Source organism: Squalius cephalus (assembly GCF_949319135.1).
Source record: "Squalius cephalus genome assembly, chromosome: 8".
Lineage (NCBI taxonomy): Eukaryota > Metazoa > Chordata > Actinopteri > Cypriniformes > Leuciscidae > Squalius > Squalius cephalus.
Genome location: NC_137129.1, coordinates 5,903,685 through 5,922,824, shown reverse-complemented (window position 1 = coordinate 5,922,824; position 19,140 = coordinate 5,903,685). Strand labels below are relative to the sequence as shown.

The window sequence follows — 19,140 nt, the reverse complement described above, 5'->3', positions numbered from 1 at the left end:
GATCATAACAGTGCAAAGACAGTGAATGTTTTTATTTACATAGAAATGTGTTTTGCGCTCATTTAAAGTGACTGACTGAGACAGATTAAACAGTATTACAGTTTGTGGCTTCATTGATACATTGTTGCCCTAAAAATCATAAATCATCAAAGGGATAATATTTAGTTTGCAGCTTCCTGTACTTTCCCAGAAGTCCAGTTTAGATACCTTATAGGCATAAATGCATATGGAAATATGATCAAATGGGCTCGTGGCAAGAGATTTAATTTGTTTTGGTCCCCATTAATTAACCGTCTATTCCCTCGTTGGGTTTGTCAATCAATATTTTAAATATGTTAACGTCAGAACCCCAGACGTTTTGAGCTTTTGCATAATGCTTGATTGAATATGTATTTTGTGTGTTCATTTTGTTAAAGCACTTGATGAAGTGTGCATCAATTAAATGTGCTGTGAGTTATTATGAGTGTGCTTGGGTCAGCAGTTGGCTCTCGCTTGATCACCAATGAATGATTGTGCATAACCATTTTAAATGCTGGGGATTGTAATTAGATGCGCATTATCTACTCTCTTTTGTTAATAAGCTGCTCAGTGTTTTATCAACAGTGTTTATCAACAGCAACACCGAAATATCACCTTGTCTTTCAGGATTGCATTTTATAAAAATGTGCCTTTTTCTTTGTTTTTCATAGTTATTTTGTGCATTAAGAGAGCGATTCATTACATTTGAGGCCACTCATATTCAGCTGTGAGGGCTTTGTAATTAAATTCTGCTATGTTCACAATGAAATGGATTTTTCCTTACCATTCCCACTCTTGGTCTTTTGTTCCCTTTCTAGAAGCAGATTAGATTTAAGCATTCCGAGGCTGTGGCGATGCTAGGCCATTGCTCGGATGTTTCAGTTGCGTGTTATCAGATTCCATTTCTCTCTTTCTCTCTCTCTCTTTTCTTTTCATTTTTAATAAAGCCCAAGCCCGAACTCTGGGCGTAGCACTGCTTTAGCCTTCAGTTTATTTGCAGTGAATCAAAATTCACAGAAAAGAGTCACCATTTCAAGATGAGATATTGACTTTTTTGGGGGGCTTTGGAACCTTTTCCCTTCATATTTTAGACGGTAGCTTTAGCGCCCGATAAGAGGACAATTATGAAGCCTGGCGCATTGTATCGCATTCAGATTGATGGAGCAATAAATCATGGTAGGATTCGCTTCCTGGTCCAGCTTACAAAGATTACGCTCTCCACCAGCTGTTAACCACTGGCGCTTTTAGCACTGGGTTGCTAAAGAAGCTTGATTTCCATTGAGGTCCTTTAACGTTTAATTCATTTGACAGATTGTTTGAAGCAATGTTCAAGGTTAAAAACAGCCTTTATCGACAGCATCTGTGATAAGCGGTCAGTTACAACAGAAAAGAATTTAACAATTTTAAGCAAACAGAATCGCATTTTCTGAAGGTACTAAATGCCGAAATGCGCATGTTTTTGTACATGCCATGAAAAAGTTTTTGCCCCATATTTTCTTGCATTGCTCTCACTGAATGGTTTCACCATGGCCACTTTAAAGCTTTTAAATGTTCAGAATAGAATTCCAAAATATTTAATATGACTCTTGGAAGGTTTACAAACTTATTACACCTGCATGCAAAGTTGCCTGATTTTGCCTTGTCTTTGCTGTTGTGCCTTTGGTCTTTTGGCAGAAAAATGTAGATGCTATGGAGTACGGGATTCCTTTTATGTCTGTTTTCCAGGTTATGATTTAAAGGTGAGGCTAAAATGACTATAGATATATGGTACGGCTGTCATTGTTTCTGTATACTGCTGCTTTTTTAAAAAGACAAGTTCACAGAAAAGTGCCGTACACTTTCTGTCTTACAGATTATTCATGTTACCATCCCTTTATTGTACAGTATAATTAATGTTATTTCACCAATTGTATTTTATGCTTCAGCTTTAACCTGTAGTTTTTGTGATATCTTCTTTAGCTTAGTGTTCTTTATAACTGTGATTTGCATGAAATACTTGTTTTCAGAGTTAATGCTCTGACTGAAAGCAGAAGGGATTCTAAATGGGATGCTAAGCCGTCAAAGTCTACAAAATTATATTCATATGCAGATAATGAGCATTTGTATGCAGGCTCATCTGCCAAATTTATTTCCTGTTTTGTAGTAACGTAATTTTAAGCCATATACCTTTGCGGATCCTTGCAGTTAGTCATGCATAGCTCTTCTTTGTGTGCTATAATGTTAACTTCCCCAAGGCAGATATTCTGCAGAACCAAAAAAAACTGTGAACTGTGAAATTTCATATCAGGATCAGTTTAACAGGATTATCATGAATTGTGAACGTTTAAACCTTTTTCAGTTGTTCTAACTTTGTTTTTGCCATGATGTGCACATTACCAAAGCTAGTGCTGTTTTATTTTGGCTCAGACTTTCAAAATCAGTTGAAGGTAGACTATGTAACTTTTTTTTATTTTATTTTTTTATATAATGAGCGAGTACATCATGAACCATCTTCCAAACAGTGTTTTTGTCTTATCCGAGTCACTATACCAGGGGTTTTCAACTGGTTCTGTGCCAGGGACCACCATTCTGACTAACAAAATCGGCGGACCACTATTGTGTTTGTGTGTAGTGTGTGGATTCCTTTGTCAGATAGCACAGTCGGACGTCGAATTGAGGAAATGGCATTTAAAAAAATTAAAAAAAGAGTTTATGTCATTTTGCTGTGTCCTGAACCTATTCACTGCTCCATCAACGTTTCATGCCAAATCGCTATATTTCCTTGTTTAAAATGTACAGCAAGATGCAGTTTCTTTCCAAACCGCGATAAGCGCCGAACCTATTTTTAGCCTAAACGCGATATATCCTCTCGACTAATCAGAATTCTCTCTCTCGCACCCTCAAATCACTCGCGCATATCGCGCCAGACACTCAATTCGCTTCATTCACGCGTCCGCGCCGCACTAAACGCCTCATTCGCAGGACCTCCAGACGCGCGTAAACGCGTCTTTACATTGACTTGACATGAAAATCACTTGCACAAGACGCTCTATTCGCGTTTGGTGTGAACGCCACTCACGCAATCACACAAGGTCATGTCGTGATTTGTTTTATGTAAGCGGACAATGGTTCTACTTTTTATGGGTTCGACACTTTACTGAATGCCAATGTATTTATTACTGACTGACTTGCCTTTTTTTTTTAAGACAAACTCTTTTTTTATGGAAAAAAAGTGATTTTAATAGTGAAATTACGTAGGGTGGAATGCGTCACGGACCACATGCAATGCCGCCGCGGACCACCAGGGGGACGCGGACCACCGGTTGAAAACCCCTGCACTATACGGTACACCCATCTTAAGTATATTCAGACTATTTTAGAACTTTCTCAGAATGACATTAGAGAATTCTCAGAATTTAGTCTATTAGATATTTAGTCTATTAAATAATTTAGAATTTAGATATATCTCGCAATTCTGACTTTCTAACACGCAATTGCGAGTTTTAAATCAGCATTGTGAGATATAAAGTCGCTATTTTCGCTAAAGTCGCTAAAAGTCCGTATTTTTTACCTCGGAATTAGACTTTATAACTCGCAATTGCAAGATTTAAACTTACAATGGCAAGAAAAAAAGTCAGAATTGTGAGAAAAAAGTCAGAATTGTGAGATTAAAAAGTCGCAATTATCTTTTAAATAGTTTTATTCAGTGACGGAAACAAGCTTCTATAAGAAAGACACTTATTCAGCAAGGATGCATTAAATTAATGAAAAGTGACACTAAAGACATTTATTATATTGACATTCTATTTCACATAAATGCTGTTCTTTTGAACTTTCTATTTATAGAATCCTTAACAAATATATCAGTCTTCACTAAAATATTAAGTCTGTTTTCAAAATTGATAATAATTAGAATGATTTCTGAAGGATCATGTGACACTGAAGACTGGAGTAATGATGCTGAAAATTCAGCTTTGATCACAGGAATAAACTTCATTTTAGTATATCCAAATAGAAAACTTTTTAAATTGTAACCCATCATATTTTGTCTAGAGCACACCAATGTCACCATCAGATCTTACCTGCAGAATCCTAATGTAACTAACAACGACTGTCACTTTTTATTTGTACACATTTGTCATTTAGGGAGATTTTTTTTTTTCTATTAGCTTTCTCACAGAGCTGTTTATCCTATTGGTCATTATCAGCACAACACCTCTAATGTGCAGTGAATTTAATGGCTGAAATAGTATTTTTAAGCACATTTGTAATTTCAGTTTGTATCGTCAGAGAACTTATGGCAGTGGAACTCAAAGGGAATTTATTAATCTTTAATCTCCGATGTATGCGTGGTATTAAGCCCAGTAATCCCATTATCCTCTCATGTTTATTCTAACAGGAACAGAATGTTAATCGTAACCTCATTACACTTGATCTCAATGGATAGCGTTAACCTCAGATGCCATTCAGCAATAGTTTGATGCATTTTTTTTGGCTGCTGTTTACTTAATACATATTCAGAATGCCCTGAAAGCTTGACTGCATTTGCATATATCCAGTACGATTTACAAGGGAGGAGTAGTACAACAACTGTCTTGCTATACAATTTGTTCTCATTTGGATTGCGATCCAGACTCTGACTTGGCTTTTTACGGCATTGGCTGTGTAGCTTTGGCTGAATGCTTGAGGTCATTGTCTTGCTAAAAAACGAATCTTCTCCCAAGTCGCAGGTGTCTTTCAGACTCTATCAGGTGTTCCTGTGGGATTTCCTCCAGGTCTTTCCTGTATTTTGCATTCATTTTATCTTCTACTAGGACTGAATGGTATGACGGTTTATACGGCTGCAACAGCATAATCTGTCAGCCAGTATCTTTTATACCTCAGTACATAGATAAACCTAGTTTCAGCAGGCAGGGCAGCTTTAAATTATTTGCACGTGAGCGTGATAAAGTAGCATGGAGGAATATCAATAAGCCGAGTGGGTTGTGATAATTAAAAGGTGCAACTTTTATCATCTAAACACTGTTTGCATTTCCAAGTAGGCAGTTTGAATCAATCTAAAGTCCTTTTATAGTGTTTTTATTTTGCTGTTTTTTTTTCTGGTCCTTTTATTGTCTATTACTAGGCTGTTCAATGTGAAGCAGCTGTTTTTGCACTTATGCCAGAGTTAACATTTGTTATGAATAATCTTATCTTTTGGTCTGTGGCCATCAGGTTTTAAATCAAAAGAGAAAAATAGATCTTTCATTTATAAATTATGTAATTCAGTATATTATTCAAAGATACAAATTACTACACTGTTATTCAACAAGCAAAAACTATGTTGCTTATATTTTGGTCATAACCTCAACCAAAACCTTAATCTTCACAAATCGCCCAGGTCCTGCCAACATCCTGACATCACAGTGCCAATGGCATGTTCCTGATGTGTTTAGCTTACACCACACATCATTTAGTCTGATTTCCAGAAAGATAAATCTTTGTCTTCCAGCTGGCTTCAGAGTCTCTCGCTTGCCTTCATAAAAGAATACACTTAAGGAAATGGTGCACTATTATTGTTTTAGTTTGACATATCACAGAGCACAAATTGAATAAACTTCTACAAGGCACTGTAGTATATTACACTTCATATCACCTAATATTGTTATAGTCCATAGCTGGGTGATTTATGTTAAAGACTCCACACCGTCCGATCGCACAGACAGCAGAGCTCATCAATAGTCATTTTGTGTCTTATAACTGAAGTTACACATTTTAAAGACTCTAGAGCAGGGGTGCCCAACCCTGCTCCTGCCGATCGACTGTCCTGCAGAGTTTATCTCCAACCCTAATCAAACACACCTGAAGCAACCAATTAAGGTCTTCAGGATCACATGAAAATTAAAGGCAGGTGTGTTTGATTAGGGTTGGAGATGAACTGTGCAGGACAGTCGATCGGCAGGAGCAGGGTTGGGCACCCCTGCTCTAGAGGATCCTGCATCAGACAGGAGGGAGATTGAAAAGACTCTGAAAAGGAGAGAGTGGAAAGGTCAGGGCCATAAACAGAGGGATGAAACGGACCTGTGAGTAGAACTGCTGGAGGAAGGGCTTCTTGGCTGAAGGCATCATGGTGTCGAGATGAGGCTGAAGGAACTCAAACTGCTCCGCCAGAAAAACTCTGCAGGGAAGAAAAGGCCCAAATCAGAGAGCGCTTTCTGCAGGTTTCCAGCAAAACAATCACTATATGACATTACCCGCAAGGGAGCTGGCTGTGCTGAAAACTAGTATGTTGGAGGAAAAATGTGTGATGTGACTTGGATGTTTGAGGGTTACATGTCTGCTTTTATTTTATTTTCAGAGAGCTTCTATTTTAAGAATATTCAGCGACTATAAAAAGTATTCACTCCCCTGGAAGTTTTTGTTTCATTTAATCATACAGGATATATTTAGGCACTTGATCAATACAGAAAATATTCTTTCATGTCAAAGAGGGAGAAAAAAATATTAATCACAACATTTTCAGAAGTATCAAGTTGGAATGTATCAGATGCAATATTTAGTCTGTGTGGATACTGTAGCGTTGCGTCCGAATATGCCTACTTCCATACTATATAGTAGGCGAAAAACAGGATGTGAGCAGAGTAGAGTAGATTCTGAAGTGCGCATTCGATGGACACTTTTGAGAGGATTTGTGAATGGAAGCACCTATCATGTTACAATGACAACATAGCGGATGAAGAACGTCCAATTTTCATTCATACTACCAGGGCTTGACATTAACTTTTTTGCTCACCAGCCACTGTGGATAGGAGTTTTCCAAAGTTACTGGATACTCAGCTTTTTTGCTTTTTTTTATGAAAAATTGAAAAATGTATATATTATGTGTAAGCCAAAGTGGCTAGTAGGAGTGACAGCATTTACACGCCACTGCTGAAATACACCCGCATTTGGCGGGTTGGTGGGCGTTAATGTCAAGCCCTGCTTACTACACGAATGCATACTATATGGAACATACTTTTTTAACAGTCATGAAGAAAGTTTCAAACCAAGTGTAGTACCTACTATGCGATTTCATACACAGCCTATCCCTATCAGCTATGCACATCTGGAGACTGCAATCTCTCTTCATTCTTTTGTGCAGAACTGCTCAAGCTCAGCCGGTTTCATGAAGAACCAGATTTTTCTCCTTCCTCAAGTCCAGCTATAAATTCTCAAGTGGATAGAGACCTGGACTCTGACTTGGCCACTCCAGGACGTTTTAACATTGTTGTTTTTAAGTAGATTTGGCTTTATACTTTGGCTCGCTGGTGTCTTGGAGACTCCATTTAGGTTTTCCTGCAGTATTCGGCATTTATTTAGACTCTTAGTTAGTTTACAATGTTGATTAGCACAAAAAACATAAAAAAAAAAACAAAACAAAAAACAAGATTAAGTGGTGTAAATAAAAGCATGACTCAGTCAGAGGGGACTGAACACTTGCATGGTCTAAAGCGCAGGGTGCAATTGCACTTAGGGTGTGTCCGAATCCACTTTTGCTAGTTTAACGACGGGAAAAATGGTCGGCGCGCGGCCTAAAAGGGTTTTTCCTATTTTCTTAATGAGTAATGGGTGTGTTTTGGGATTTACGTGCAATAAACCAATCAGAGTCTCTTTTCCCATTCCCTTTAAATGCCAGTTGCGCTCACGCCATGGTGGATTCGCTATTTACATGACGGAATTTGCAAGCGGAAAGATTGAACGCTTATCCAGAGCGCAAACGGATCTGCTCGTGCGCGAGGTGCAAAGCACGCGAACAGACCATCTACGGGACAAGCCGGATTCCACCATATCTTTATGTACACAATAATAATCTTTTCCATTGTAATTCTTTTATTTTTAATATCTGGCATGTTTGTGTGCTGCTGTACGTTGTACGTGCGTTGTGGACCCGCCTATAGGCACACATTACTAATGCGCTCTTTAAATAACAAAAAAAAATATTGCGCCATTGACTTTAGACCAGGTTTCAGTTGGTCAATGGTGCAGTCTATTTCTGTTGCCTCAAAATAGCAACGCTCCAGCACGTCCATGGGCGCAAATGCATTTCCTATTTAAACAACGTTGCGCAGGACGTGAAAATCATAACTGCGTCAGGCTGAAACTAGCAAAAAACACTTGCATCACGCCTGGCGCTGCATTGCACCAGGAATGATAGGGCCCTTTCTGTTTTATATGTGTAAGTTTAAGATGTCTCTGTAGTTGGCATTTCGTTTCACATTTCATCAGACGTCATGTACTGCACATGCCTTTGGGTTATGGTCTTTTAAAGGTCATTTCATGGACAGATTGATTACAATGGACAGTGTTTTTTTATATATAGTACAATCCGATGAAAGATTTCTCTTGCATCCTTCAGCATAAATTTGTTTTTGGAAGATATTTGTTCTGACCTCATTGAAAGGATGCATGTCATATAGCCATATAATTCTGAATATATTACACTGGACAAAAGATCAATATTGCTTTCAGCTTTGAACATGGTGAAATTGGTGGCCAGGAAATGACCTCAGAATCTTTCATGTTTAGACCAAAGTGCAGAGACTCCAGTCAGAATTCATTGATGCTGAATTGCCTGCTATTTGCTCTCCAATAATTTATATTGTTCTCTGGAAAGAAAAGTGAAAGCTGTGAATGTTTAAGTTTGGGATCGGTAAGATGTTTCAATATTCATGAAAGAATTCTCTCATGCTCACCAAGGCAGCAGTTATTTGATCAAAAGCACAGTACTAATAATATTAGTACAGTAATATTGTTCATTTTGTATATATAAAATGTTATTTATTCCTGTGATGGAAAACCAGAGCTTTCAGCATCATTACTCCAGTCTTCACTGTCACATGATCCTTCAGAAATCATTCTAATATCCTGATTTGCTAAATAAGTAAAATTTCTAATTATTATCAATGTTGAAATCAATTGTGCTGCCTAATATTTTTTTATGGAAACCGGTAACTGTTTTTATAAATATTGTAAATAGCAATGTCTTTACTATCACTTTTGATAAATTGAATACGTCCTTGCTGAATAGAAGTATTCATTTCTTACTGGGAACAATGTATGGTTTTTTTTCCCCACCCACACATATATTAGTTAACGTTGAATGCTCTTATAAATCTGTAAGCGATGCATGCAGACTGGATTGGATCTCTTTTTAATTCTACAGGGAGATGTCTACACTTGTATCAAATCAAGTTGTATGATTCATTCATGTAGAATGTAATACACACATCCGCAAAGGCAGCACTTCAGCGGTAATAACATATGGCCTGAATTGGTTAGTGTAAGGATATTGGGAAATAAGGCTTTGAATATTAATGATGCAATGGCAAAGATCAAATTGCATTGCACTGTTGTGATATCTCAAACCAATTTTTATGTTTTATGAGATGATTCCTCAGGTTCATGCAAGCTGTTTTCACATCACCTAAAGAACAGATTGTTTTTGGGGTTTTTTTTTTTGGCCTGCTCTGAATTGTTTGCAATTTTTTATTTAAAGGATAGATCTCCTGAAAATGAAAATCCTGTCATCATTACTCTTGTTGTTCCACAACCACTTTATTTTCTTCACTCCGTCAATCACAAAAGGAGATGCTCACAAAAAAGTCAGGATGTTCATGTTGGTCTTTTCCATAGTGAACATTAATCAATTTCTGTGATTATAGTTTTATTATAGTTGTATTAATATTTTGAATTAGCATTTATTTTTATATTTTCTGTTTTTTTGTTGAATTGTTAGTCATTTTAGTATGTGCTTTTGTCATTTTATTATTTGTATTATTATTATTTTAGGTTTTATTAATTTTTTTATTTCAGTTTTAGGTAAGCTGTGTCCGAAACCCATTTCCTATCTCCTATATAGTGCACTATATCGGGGAAACAACTTAATTTCCTTGTGTTCGCTCACTCCTTTATACCCACAATGCACTCTGATTTCAAGAGTACATCCTATCTACACTTACTGAAGCACTATTTCCCATAATCCAACGCAAGCTGCGAGAGGGAGCAAGCGAGTTTGAACGAGAGATGAAGTTTGCAGCTTTTTTATTCCTGCTTTAACATTTATTTCACACTGGTTGTAATTCTTTCCTTTTTTATCATTATTAATAATCATTATAGTGGACTGAACTGCCATGCACTAGGAATTAGTGAACGAGTGAGTGATTTCAGACACAGCTCAAGTTTTTAGTTAGTATGTATTTATTTCCAGTTAATAATTGTAGTGCTTTAACATTTCAGTTTATGGCAACATTTCTACATTGATATTTTTATAATTAATATTTAATAATTATTATTATAAACATATAATTCATATTTATATTTTCTTTTATTTCAATTAACAGAAATGTTTTTGATAGTTTTAGTTAATAATAACCCTGAATCAAGGAAGAAAATACAGGTTTGCAATGATAGGAGGTGAATAAATGACTGAACTTTCATTTTTGAGTGAATTATTCTTTAGAGCAGACTTTTAAATGTGATTACAGTTTGATTATATGGTATTTGTGTTAATGTGACATCTAAATGGGATTTCAGTTAAAGTAAATGTGAGTAAATACACAGCACGGTTTGTTAATTTGGGGTTTTAATGGCTCTCATCCTGTTACATCATGGTTTTCTTTGGTGAGTGTGTAGGCCTGTGCCATTTGCTGCAAAGCACTCTTGAAAATGGTTATTAAGGACTGTAAGGACGCTTCACCTTACAACCCCCTCTTGCTGGTACAGGATGATGGGAAAGCAGAAGCGTGTGCAATCCTGATATACATATGAGCAAAGCATTAGCATGTGGTGGCAGAACTCACAGTTCCTCATTAAATATTTGTTTTTGTTGTTTTATACTGTGTTTGGTCTCATTTTACAGCTCATTTACTCATTACTTTTATTGTAACTCTAAACCTCTAAAGTAGTTATCCACTTTCTGGTAATGAAAAGCGACCATGACTTACTTAATGGTGCACAATAGTGTTAGAAGAACATTTTGTTTCTGTATGTCCAGCCAGCAAGTAGAATTTCAAAGGAAAGCTTTTTCCTTTAAACAAGACATTTTTCAAGATAATTGGTTGAAAAACCCAGTTCCAACACTACATGTGCACATTTCTGAATCTCAAATCAAAGCATATTATTAAACCTCTGTTCATTTTGTTTGTTAAATAAATAAGTAGGCCTACTGGCAGTATTTTACTGGAGTCTGGACACCGTATTCTTTTGAGGAATAATTTCAGTCCTATTACTTTCATTCGGGCAGGATGAGTCTAGGGCCGTTTACACCTGGTATTAAGATGTTTTGGTCTATCGGATCACTTGTAGACGGGGAAGACACATACCTGTTTACACCTGGTGTTTTAATCCGTCTCTTTTGCCCCCTTTCAACCACTTCTGTCCTGATTTCTTCGAGCGGGAGGGCATTGTGCAATATACATATGAACACGCCCAGATCACGATGGAAAAACACACGGAGAGCATCAACTTTAGTTTCTTCTCTGACGGCCGGCAGACCACGCCGAACGCTGTGAGTGTCGCCAAAATAGGAATAGTGAGAGGTACTTTGTACGATTTTCGTCTTCAAACCAAACTTGGGTGTCCAGGCGACAACGTTTAAATCCCGTCTGGCTAGCACGGTTCCCATAATGTTTATGCATTAGGTCAGTACTCAATAGGCAGGGAGTAGACGGTCTTTCGCGGCTGTTTGAACACATTTGACCACATGAGCGTTTACACTACGAAAGCAATCCGGTCGATTGCGCTTTCGACTACCTCTGGAAGTGGTCGAAAATGGACAAGCTTAAAACGTTTTAGACCCTATTTACACCTGTATTTAGCGCCGTCCACTTGTGACCCAATCGACCAAAACTCATCTTAATACCAGGAGTAAACGGCCATTTTTAGATCTGTAGATTGTTTGCTTTGTTCCAAAACAGGGACTTAATTTGTTACAATGTTGCATTTTCTTCTTGGTTCGGTTCACTTTCACAAGGCAACATTTCAAAGCGTACCAAAATGTGTTTATGCAAGTCACATGTGAGTAAAGCTGTCCTCTTATTGGTCATATATACAGTGCTATGCATACGTTTAGACACCCATACTAAAGTTGACTAAAAAGAGGAATAAAAAATCATCTTTTGGAAATTGAACTTAATGCCTTAATTTAAAAAATTAGGAAAAATCCAACCTTTAAGGACACCAATTTTCTTTGTGAATGAATAATGTATCGTAAATAAATAAATGTTCTTCCTTAAAATACAGGGTGCATAAGTTTGGACACCCCTATGTTAAATTCCCATAGAGGCAGGCAGATTTTTATTTTTAAGTATTTTTTTTTTATTATTTTTTTAGGATACTATGCATCCTGATAAAGTTCCCTTGGCCTTTGGAATTAAAATAGCCCCACATCATCACATAGCCTTCACCATACCTAGAGATTGGCATGGGGTACTTTCCATAAGATCATCTCTCAATGCAAATCAAACCAGCTATTAGGCTAACTGAAATAAAACCATGCCAATCTCTAGGTATGGTGAAGGCTATGTGATGATGTGGGGCTATTTTAATTCCAAAGGCCAAGGGAACTTTATCAGGATGCATAGTATCCTAAAAAAAAAATTAAAAAAAATACTTAAAAATAAAAATCTGCCTGCCTCTATGGGAATTTAACATAGGGGTGTCCAGACTTATGCACCCTGTATTTTAAGGAAGAACATTTATTTATTTACGATACATTATTCATTCACAAAGAAAATTGGTGTCCTTAAAGGTTGGATTTTTCCTAATTTTTTAAATTAAGGCATTAAGTTCAATTTCCAAAAGATTATTTTTTATTCCTCTTTTTAGTCAACTTTAGCATGGGTGTCTAAACTTATGCATAGCACTGTATATTATGAATATATCGATACCGCTTGGTCCGTTGGGTCGGATTGCTTTCTCACCTCAACCGAACCGCGAGTTCGTTTTAAAACGGCCTAAATGTTTGTTGTTGTTCCTGCAGGAGGCTGGAGGGGAGAGCGCAGGTCCTCATGCGTCTCCCGAGGAAAGGAAGGAGAAGGTTCCCAGTCCTCATCTCAGTCAGCTGGTGATCCTGACGGCCAGTGAAACGCTCTATGGTTTGGCTGAGAGAGTCGTCGCCACTGAATCACTGTAAGCTACTATAAACCGACTTACTTAAAGACAGAGTTTCACATAATATGAAAGTTGTTTTTATTATTTTATTTGCTCACCCTTTATATGGGTGCAAAATATGTGCAGTAGTGGCCAACAGATAAAAAATTGACATCTTCACCCTTTATTCAAATATTATTAAAAATGTCTTTAAAAAGATTTTGTAAGCATGTTGCGTAGTTGTTTTGGTTGTGATAATGCAATGAAACATGGCAAATTGTGTGGACATAATTTTTGGCCATGCTTTTCATACAAAGAAATTATGAGAACACCTGCCAAAACAAGAGAACTAACAAAATATTAATAACTGATTATGTTGTAGTCAGTGTAGGCTTTTTCCTGTGAGCTGCTTTTTTTCTATGCATTTTTTTTTAATTAGTAAAATAAAACCTGTAGTTGTAGTTTGCCTTAATTTGACTTAATTTTGTCAGATAACTACCTTAACCAGGTTTAGTGTTTTGTTCTTCTCTAATATTTAAAATATTTTAAAAATATATAAATATTTTCCTCATATGTTGATGGTTTAATTGAACTTGTAGGGCCATTAAAAACAAATATACCTTCCGGACATCACTTCTGGCCACTGCTATATGTATACACACAGCATTTATTTATAATAAATTAATTAATTATATGTTATTTTACTAATTAAGATTTTAATATTTTTGAAATAAGTTTATTTTACTGCATTAGAGAACCAATTTCTTAACATTTTTAATAAAAATAATTTCTTTAAAAATACATTTTAATGCATTTAAAAAGAGAAACCAGCCAGACGGTATCAGCTTCATATATCCAGCTGTATGTTTGATTTCTCTGCATCACACATTTACATTAAAAATCAAGCTTATTGTTGCTAGGTGTTGAATGTCTAACCTCAGCAGCCTCCTTTCAACCAAGCCTGTCTAACCAATCAGTCATATCACTGTGGTTGTTATCTAATCAGCGAACCCCATTAAGCCTTGCTCTCCCTGCGGATGAGTCTACAGGAGTGGGCTGAACCAGCTTTGGCAACAGAAAGGGGAGTTCATTTCATTAAGTGATGTGACACCACAGGGGCTGATGAGAGCTACCTGAATCTCCTCCATTATTCCAGAGAGCAAGTCGTCAGGTCTTCAAACCACGTTTTATCTTCCAGTCCTCCTATTCTGACCTTTTTCCCGTTCGACTGATTGTTCAGCAAGACGTTAAGCCTTCATGAAACTGCAGGGAATACTCCCTTGCAAATTCACAGAGAGAGTTTGATCCTCCCTATAGTTGCTTTAGATGCATCCAGATGGCGTTCGATTCGTGCCAAGCGTTGTGCTGGAGAACGTTTTCAAAGTCTTAGACTGAAGACGGATCAGAAGATCCAGAGGCTAAGCCTGGAAAAAGTTCTTCTTGGGAAGGAATGGCTGTCTGCTTCCTCCTGATGCACAAAAACTCAACCACATTGAGTCAACAAAGCGGTGAAGATCTGGGCTCTCCTTGTGGAGCATGTTCATGCTCAGAATGCACTACACTCAAAAACACCTCTTTTTGAGAAGGCTAGTGGCAGTGCAACCTCTTATTTGCGCCCCATCCTGCTTAATGGAATAATCAATGAAGGTTTCAGAGTCTGAGCAGAGAGCAGGCGTGAGGGTGTGAAAGATAAGCGACAAAACAGGTTGCTGTATTTATACAAGCGTAACCATACGAATCTTCTATTATACCCTATTCCATCGACACCACATGTATGGTCAGACGAGACCTTCTTTCTCATTCCAAATCAGATATTCTCATTATTAAATGTATAACAATGGGACAAAAACAAGCAACCACTTAGTCAATTAAAAATCAAGCTCTGTTCTTTGGCCTTTTACCTCCCATATAAATGCTACATATTCAGATGTCATTTGTTTTCCACTCTGACCATGATGCACTTGATTCACTGATTACCTGCACATTTATTTTGCCTGTTCTAGTTGGAAAATATTGTTGCTGGCTAATCAGCGCTCAGTGATAAAAATAGTCAATTTTGGTCAATTTAATGTGCCTTGCAAAATTAAAGTACTAACTTTGCAAACTATATATATATATATAGTTTGCAAAGTTAGTACTTTAATTTTGCAAGGCACATTAAATTGACCAAAATTGACTATTTTAATTGACATTATAACATTGTAAATGTAATTTCTATTCATCAGAGAATCATGACAAAAAAATGTATTAAGGCTTCCATAAAAATATTAAAAAGCACAACTGTTTACAACATTATTATTATTAATAATAATAATAATAAATGTTTCTTGAGCAGCAAATCAGCATATTAGAATGATTTCTGAAGGATCATGTGACACTGAAGACTGGAATAGGAATAAGCTTTGCCATCACAGGAATAAATTACATAAACAAGAAAACAGTTATTTCAAATTGTAATATTTAGAGTAAGCGTTAGTGAATTGTTTTACTCTATTTTGTTTTATTTGATTAAATAAATGCACCCTTGGTGAACATAAGAGACTTTTTTCATAAAGATTAGAAATATTTCACCAACTCTAAACTTTTAAACGATAATACACTGAAAATCTACATTTTGGCAGATATTTTAAGTTTCTAAAAGGAAATATATTTGTCATTAAATGTTTTCTCAAAAAAAAAGTAACAAACTTATTCTGCATAACAATATTCAGTAGCTCACAGAAAACCGAATTCTTCAACATATAGCTTTTCATATTCTGCTTTCACATCAACTCTAGTGTTCATTAGGTGTTATATGCAAATATTTGGACTCTTATTGCTCATTGAACTCTTATCTCTGTATGTGGGCTGTCATTAGCATAAATTACCTGGCGGTGTTTGGTGAGCAGTGACTCTTTATGAAGGTCCCGGTTGTACACAGCCATTGGCAGCGTTAGGAATCAGTGATTTATAATTAGCTCTTCTCTCAGTTAATTCTTTGCCTGCAGAATTTTGTTTTGATTCCTGGATGCAGTTGATTTGCTCAGACAACGTACATTAATTTTATGACTGTGTGAGCCATCTTGTTTTTCAAATTTTAGGTTGTAAGACAAAACATCAGAAAAACTATTAATTCAGCAGTTCGAAAATTATGCTAACAAATGGTAATTTCCGATCTCATTACATTGCCTATAAAAAGTATCCACCCCATGGATTTTTTTGTGTGTTTTTTTGGTTTTAAAGCACTGAATCACAGTGAACTTAATTTGACTTTTGCACCAATTAACACAAAAACACTCTCTAATGTCAGATATCGACAGTTATACAAATACAATTTTTACCAATGGATTGTTTTAGTTTTGAAATAACACCTTAGGTGAAGTTTTTTAGTAACATTTAATGTGTTTAATGCTTTAGATATGGACAAAGACAATTGATTGTATTTGATTGTAGAAATCTACATAAATACTGACTTGATGGGGAGAAAACTTACTTTGTGTTTAATAACTATTAAATAAAATTAAAATAATCATTTTGACTGAATCTTTTTTTTTCTTCTGTATATCAGTGTCAAACAATCTGAGGTTCAATGTTGTGTTTTTAAAAATAATTATTATTTTTATAGTAACTGTAGCTCTTAATATAGAAGCCCCTATATTTAGCTCTCACGTCTGTAGGTCTTGTCTGAAAAAAAATGAAAGCAGGAAAATGTAAGCTTGAAAAATGTAAGCATTAAACTTCCTAGTCACATCACACCTTTTTTTTTTTTTTTTTTTTACCACTGTAACTAGTTTTCAGCACAGCCAGTTCCCTGCGGGTAATGTCATATAGTGATTGTTTTGCTGGAAACCTGCAGAAAGCGCTCTCTGATTTGGGCCTTTTCTTCCCTGCAGAGTTTTTCTGGCGGAGCAGTTTGAGTTCCTTCAGCCTCATCTCGACACCATGATGCCTTCAGCCAAGAAGCCCTTCCTCCAGCAGTTCTACTCACAGGTCCGTTTCATCCCTCTGTTTATGGCCCTGACCTTTCCACTCTCTCCTTTTCAGAGTCTTTTCAATCTCATTCCTGTCTGATGCAGGATCCTCTAGAGTCTTTCAAATGTGTACCTTCTGTTATAAGACACAAAATGACTATTGATGAGCTCTGCTGTCTGTGCGATCGGATGTTATAGTGTAATATGTGTGTAATAAGTGTAATATGTGCTCTGTACAGTATGTTAACCTTTAAAACAAACAATACACTATTTCTGTTTTTTTTTTTTTCATAAATTTTCCACATCTTGCTGGATAAACATTTTACCAGTATTTTATTTCCTTTCTTGTTATTCTTTATTCTTCTAAATATATGCATATTTAATTTAAATGTACATTTTGTATCTTTACATCCACATATGATTTAGTTTTCTTAATTTACATGCACTGTAAAAATTACATGATCAATAAATCATGACAACGTTTACTTTAACTCGAAATGAATTTCAATTAATGCAAGTTTCAACTAAGCAAGATTTTTTAAAAATGAGTTGAAAAGACTTAATTTAAAGCAGTAACTGAACTTCATTTTTGAGTTGAATTGGGGGAAATTGATTTCCATTTTAGAGCATATATGTCCTTTTAATGAAGGTCCTTATTATTCATTGCTCAGAACTGAAAGTATCATTAAGAAGTAAAGCTGTACAATAGAACATTTGGGGATTCTAGGGTTTCTTTATCACTAAATACTTTTGTTCTGAGTACATAGCAATTCATGTACAGCAACTACTTAAAAATGTCTTTGGATCTTGGATATTTGACTAATACTAAACTGTTTTCCACACTTTGCCTGATGGTTATGTATAGGTGCTCTTTATTTTGACCTTTTCTATGCTCTTTTCTCTATAGACTGTATCTACAGCCAGCGAGCTCCGCAAACCCATTTACTGGATTGTGGCGGCCAAAGCCATAGATTACGAACAGATGCTGTTACTGATGGCTGGAGTGAAATGGGACATTAAAGAGATAATGTCACAGCACAACATCTATGTGGATGTCCTTTTAAAGGTAATGTGTTTTTGAGGTCGTGCAGTGGGTTTTATGTGCGAGAATAACGTGTGGCCTCCCTCCTCTCTGTTCATTTTCACACTAGAGGAGAACACACTTAGACGTGCATCAGTAAAGATCAGCCAACCGTTTCTCCACTCATATTCTTGGCTTCCTTAGTCAATTACAGCACGGTTTGTTTAGTTTTAAGGAAACTGTCATGCACAGTGGCAGAGCCTTGCTGACATGTCCTATCCACTCATCTGCTGCACTCACCTGACAGGACACTCGATGATCGAAATGTGTGGTGTCAGAATGTGTGTTTCAGAAGGTTATCCAGAGGTCTAAAGTTGAGGTTGACATGCTGCGTTTAACTGAGAGAGACAGGCGACGACTCAAACACTGTACAAACACTCACTCAAGTGACGGATGTGATTATGGGTTGACTTTACTGATGAGGTGAGGGAATATCAGTTCCTGGCTGCTACAGTCTGGAATTATTTATTATTTATCTGCAATTTACATTACATACTTTTCATGTACTGCATAAGAGGAACATTATTTCTAAAGTAACAGATTACATTATTGCATTACTCATAAAAAATAATGAGTTATATTGATACTATTCATATAAAGTAATGTGTGGTATTAATAATAGATGTTGCATTGCTTCAGTTATTCACTGCATTATGATGTTAATTTAGTATTTTCTATATTTTAATTATTATGAATTGTACAAAATTACACACGCATACACACTACTGTTCAAAATATTTGGGGTCAGTGAGAGTTTTTTCAGCAGCAAATCAGCATATTAGAATAATTTCTGAAGGATCATGTGACACTGAAGACTGGAGTAATGATGCTGAAAATTCAGCTTTGACATCACTGGAATAAATTACATTTTAAAATATATTTAAACAGACAAGTTATTTTAAAGTGTAATATTTCACAATATTAATGTTCTTACTGAATGTAGTGAGCATAAAGAGACTCAAAAACAAATCTTATCGACCCCAAACTTTTGAATGGTAAGTTCAA

The 19,140-nt window shown here is 36.2% G+C and overlaps 1 protein-coding gene across 2 annotated transcripts in view; it reads left to right on the top strand.

Moving 5' to 3' along the window:
• Positions 1–19,140, top strand: part of vps50 (VPS50 subunit of EARP/GARPII complex) — a 125,857-nt gene that overhangs the window by 94,629 nt on the left and 12,088 nt on the right. For both annotated transcript variants that reach the window (XM_079879312.1, XM_079879311.1), the window contains 3 exons: positions 12,995–13,143; positions 16,977–17,073; positions 17,962–18,120. In XM_079879312.1, coding sequence (XP_079735438.1) covers positions 12,995–13,143; positions 16,977–17,073; positions 17,962–18,120 — 405 coding nt within the window. The remainder of the gene's footprint in view (positions 1–12,994; positions 13,144–16,976; positions 17,074–17,961; positions 18,121–19,140) is intronic.